Source organism: Plasmodium reichenowi, chromosome 14, assembly GCF_001601855.1.
Source record: "Plasmodium reichenowi strain SY57 chromosome 14, whole genome shotgun sequence".
Classification (NCBI taxonomy): Eukaryota; Apicomplexa; class Aconoidasida; order Haemosporida; family Plasmodiidae; genus Plasmodium; species Plasmodium reichenowi.
The window spans coordinates 2,134,639-2,140,564 of NC_033659.1; the positions used below are offsets into that span (position 1 = coordinate 2,134,639).

At 19.0% G+C, this 5,926-nt stretch overlaps 1 protein-coding gene across 1 annotated transcript; it reads left to right on the forward strand.

The window, feature by feature from the left end:
• Positions 1–65: 65 nt before the first annotated feature.
• PRSY57_1452700 (hypothetical protein) lies at positions 66–5,843 on the forward strand (the record flags this gene model as incomplete). The annotated part of the gene is made up of 1 exon (XM_012910123.2): positions 66–5,843. One exon carries the CDS (start codon positions 66–68, stop codon positions 5,841–5,843), a length of 5,778 nt encoding a protein of 1,925 aa, XP_012765577.2.
• Positions 5,844–5,926: the final 83 nt, after the last annotated feature.

Sequence of the window (5,926 nt, forward strand, 5' to 3'; positions counted from 1 at the left end):
TTTTTTTGTATATTTCTTTTTTATTATTTTCCAATCCTTTATGCAAAAATTCACTTTTTTGTAATATGACGTCTACATATATAAATGAAATAAGAAAAAAGCAGAAAGAATATTTAGGTTATTTATTTAATAAGTTTGAAAAATATTCAAATGAAAAGTTTTTACATAATTTAATTACGAAATCAATAAATGAAATATCTCTGTATCCATTTCAAGATGTTAATGATAATGAAGTAGTTGAAGATATTAATGATTTTATTAACGAGCTAACTATTAATGCACAGTATAAAAAGAAAAGTGTTTTTAAACATTTATGTGAAAATTTTCTTAGTGATAATTTTTATATATATAATGAAAACGATAGATATGAATTAAAATATGTTATATTAAAATTATTGTTTTTAATTAGTGAAAGTTCAAAAAATGAAAATATAAAACAGGTTGATTTATTGTTTGATAAATATTTCTGCATAAAGGATAAACACAATGAAGATAAGGAGAAAAAAAATGTACAAGATGAATATATATATAAATTAAATATGAATGAAAAATTAGCCTTGGATGAAATAAAAAATTATAATATTCAAGAGGAAGAAAAATATTTGAAGGAGTTTTATTTAGATGATAATAAATATGTTAATTATGATCACCATCATGAAAAACGTCATGATAACCTTCATAATTATGATGAGAATAAATATAGTGATGATATTTACACACAGTGTTCTTCAGCTTCCGAACAATATGAAATGAGTGATAAAAAAAGTAAAGAAAATACTTCTGATGAAGATATGAAATTGAATAATCAAGAATCTTCTGAGAAAAATAGTTATAGCGATTTTTATCAAACACAAAATAGCTACGTAGAAAATTATATGAAAAATAAAAGTGAACTTGCTTATGAAAATGTTATTAAGAAAATATATGAATGTATTTACACTTATCCACATTATGAAGATAACAAAAATAATATTATAGAAAAAAAAAATACAACTTCAACAAGAAATAATGATATATCTACTATGCCTCAATCAGATAAATCTGATACGTATAAAAAAAATAATTCAAATGAAGGAAAGAAAAGTATGCACACAAATCATTTGAAAAATGGAATATCTATTTCTTCTGATGATGATATATTTATAAGTATGAAAAGAAGACAGAAAAAAAAAAGTAAATATGAAGAGAATATGTATAAATTGAAACCAAAAGAGCAATACTTTTTTAATGATATAAACATATATGATGAAGAAACATATGAAAATAACAATTTCTTAGAGAATGAAAATAATATAATTTATGAAACGGATATATATAATTTACGTAATGTATTTTTTACAAGTACAAAAAGTAATCATCATGAAGAAGGGGAAGAACATGAATATGATACAAATAGTAATGAATATAAAACTAAAGACAAGAAGGAATTATCTAATCAAAATTATGATAAAAATATTTATCTAAACGATATAAATCAAGTTGATAACAAATTAAACGACAACAACAAAAATAATAATAATAATAATAATTTCATTATTGATCAGGTGACAAAATGTAAAGGTCAGGAGATTAATAAAATAAATAATAAATTTTGTGATTATAATAAAGACATGAATTTAAAAAATAATAGAAGAGCACACAAATCAAATAGCTTCTATGTCAGTGAATCATTTATTATAAAAGAAATTTTGATGATCTTGTCATTAAATTGTCCTATAAAATTTAAAAATAATTTTTATATGAACTGTTCAGATTTTTTATTTAATAAAAAAATGGACAAGCAAAAAATTAAAGACGACTTTTTATTTTATATAAATATTGAAAAGAGAAAGGAATGTTATCAAAAAATTAATGGAAAACCTTTTAGAAAAAAAAAAAAATTATTCTTTGAAAAATCTATTGATAAAAATAATATTTCTATATGTTACCGTGCTGTTATAAAAAAAATGATGAATACGAAATTATATAATATAAAAAAAAAAATATTTAACAATTATATTAAAAAAATGAAGAAAATAACTATAAAGTTATTTTATATAAATCTGTTTATATGTATAATTGAAAATTTTAGAAATTTTCTTTATTTCTTACCTTACGATTTATATGACATTTTTAATTATATAATACATATCAAAGAAAGTGTGGATCAAGAAAATGGTAAGGAGAGTAATACATTTCTATCCTTTCTTTTTAATAATATGATAAGTCTTAATATTAACAATAATAAGGGTGATAGTAATAATAATAATAATAATAATAATAGGGAGATGTATAATATTTATATTAATAGAAGTTGTAACAATTTTAATAACTATTGTGAAGGGAATTTTTTAAGCTGCTTTTTAAGTTCATTAAAGAATATATATTCCGAGTGGATAACAGTTATAAATATATTATATAATTATCATACCCTCATAATATTAAGACAATATGATATTGTTAGTGTTACTAAAGAGCAAATTGTGGATTTAGTAAAACAAATAGAGCACATTAAAATTTTAAAGTATTTGAAATTACGTCATTTCATAAATTTTACGAGGAAAAAAAATAAAAGGGATAGAAAATATAAAGATAATATAAGAAATAAAATTAATAATAACGAAAATAATAATATATACACAAATGATAATATTAATATGACGAACAAAACTAATATTTCAAATAATTCTTATAATAATCATAATAATAATAATAATAATAATAATAATTATCATTATTATAACCATATTGATCAAGAACTAATCGAAGAAATATCTTCCTTTCGATCATTGAGTTTAATTCATTTAAATTTTTTAATAATAAATTATCTTTTTATGTGGGATAATATATATGATTTCGTAAACGTCATATTATCATATTCCTTATATGATTCAAATGTTTATTTGTATCATAATAATCCTAAAAATGAAGTAAATAATAAGAAATTATATACTACACATTATGATAATGCTAAAAGATTTTGTGTCTGTTATGATATGTTTATATTATATTGGAGAAATTCTCAAATATTAAATAACAAATATTTAGAGAAAGTATTCAGATATTTTTTAGATGAATTAAATATATATTATTCTAAATATATAAATGATTGGATAAAGAAAGGGCAAATATTTGATAAATTTAATGAATTTTTTCTATGTCCTGAAAAAAAGGAGCACACGGTATATCCATATAATGACACTACCCTAAATATTAAAATTCAAAATGAATTTGTGTTATGTCCAGAATTTTTTCATTCGTTTATTTTTTATATAATAAGTTTAGGGAATAATATTCGTTTACATATGAAAATTAATAATGAGAAAAATAATATTGATTATGTTGATTATTACGTAAGAGAAGAATTGAATCAATATCGAAAAATATTTAAAAATAATAGTGATATGTATTATAATACATATAATAATAATTTATATTGTGCTTCTAATGATGATAATTCGAATGAACTTTTTTTTTTTGGAGAATATACTAATAATATTAAAATATTACATGTAAATACACTTAATTCTTATTATAATTTAGAAAATTTAAAGCACGACCCTAATAGTTCACTTGATATATTAAATAAATTTTTAAAGAAAAGCAAAAATAAATGCTTGCCTTATTTTAATAAAAATGTCATATCATTAAATATATCTTATGATATATATATTAAGAAATATTTGCAAGAACAATTTTTTGAAATATATTATAGAAGTAATCGTATATTTTTATATAGCTTAATGAAATATTGTTATTTGTTGGAATATTTTTCGTGTTTACGTAGTTTAGTATTTTTAGAAATCAATGATTATATTTTACCTTTTTTTGAATTTATTTTTAAAGAAAATTGTTTTCTTATTATTGATGAAAGGAACATGAATTCGATTTTTAGACAATGTGTTTATAATAATACAAATGTGACTGTACAGAATAAAAATAAATTCATAAATACAGATGATGGAAATTATACTTGCTCATCTTTTTTACATCAAAAGTTTACATTGATACATATGAAAATAATATTTTCAAAAATATTGGATATGGAAAATCATAAGAAATACAAGAGGAAAAGAATTTTTTTACATATGAAAAATGATAACAAAATAGTACAAAATGGTGATGAATATAATAATCCAAGAAATTTTGAAGAAAGAAATTATAAAAAACTGAATAATGGAAAATACACCATGTTATTAGAACAAAATGACGATGATACAGAATATATAGACAATAATAATATAGAAGATAATGATGATTTTATACATGAAAATTATAACACATGTACTCATAATAATTTATTGGAAAACTCAAAGCATAATACTATTCAACAACATGATCCTCATTATAATATTAAATGTTCATCCGATTTAAGAACTGATGAAAATTTAAGAAAATATTCCATATGTGAGAAATTGACCAACACATTTTATAAAGAAGAAATAATATCAAACATTTTTAAAAAATTTTATTTAAAATTAAAAGAAAATACATTATATAATAATAATGTTAATGTTATAAGTTATCGAAATTTAATTATAGAATCTAAAGGAGCACCTTTTGTTAATTTTTTATTTGATTCAAAATGTTTAGAAAAATATTCAGCAATCTTTTCATATTTCTTAGAAATTAAGAAATCCTTCCATATATTAAATTTGGTGTATATATTTTATAAATATGTTAAATCAGAAAAACCTTTACATTTTGATAACTATTATATGATATTATGTTCATTATGTGTATTAAAATATAAAATTTATTTTTTTATAAACACATTGTATACCTATTTTCAGTGGATCTTAACATATTCTTGGAACCGATTTTTAATAAATTTATCTGAATCCAAATCATTAACTGATATCAAAAAAAATCATGAATTTTATATTAATTTTTTAATAGAAGCTATATTAATACCAATAAAAACTTCACATGAGGAATTATATAATTATTATATAAATGATGAATATAATAAAGATAATGATATTTATAAAGAATATGAACAGAAATTTTTTAATTCCACTATTAGAAAAAATGATGAAGATAGTAATATTTCTTTTTCAATACATCATATAAATAACATATCATCTAATAATAAGGATACGAATTTATTAATAAATAATAATTCTACAAATGTATTAATAGATAAAACCAAAACAGATATGTATGTACATCAAAATCAGAAACATAATAATATAACAAAGCATATAATATATAAAGAGAAGAATGCTGTCTTAAATAAAAATTCTATGGATAAACAATTTTTACTCAACGAATTATTTGCAAATAATATTTTAAACATAATATTTATCCCATCACAGATATATGAAATACTTTTAAAACTAAGTAAATTTCTAAACATAAAATTTGATCTCAATTTTGATAATGCCTATTATAACACATATGAAAATTATAATAAAGATCAATTCAAAACAAGTGAAGATTATGAAGATGAATATAATGAAAATTTGGAAAATGATATAAATGATGAATGTAATGAAAATTCTGACAATGATATAATAAAAATTAAAAGAAATTTATTCAATACTAGTAAAAATAATAACAATAATAATAATAATAATAATAATAATTTGAAAAAGTTAGAAAATGAACAATTCATTTTTTCTATAAAAAATGATATAAAAGCATTAACAAAAATCTTTGAAATTAATTACTCAGAATTTATGAAAAAATTAAATATAATTTCATTTAATGCTGAAGATAATAGTTTCTTTGGTCCCAATAAAAATTATAAATTATTTAATTATATAATAAGATTAGACAAAAATATTCTTAAAAAAATTTCTATTCTAGAATATATGTTATCATTCCAATCATATAATAATCCTACCGATGTTATAAATTAAAATATATAATTTTTATATGAATCTATATATTTTTATATTTTTTTTTTTTTTTTTTTTTTTTTTTTTTTTTTTTTTATTTTTTT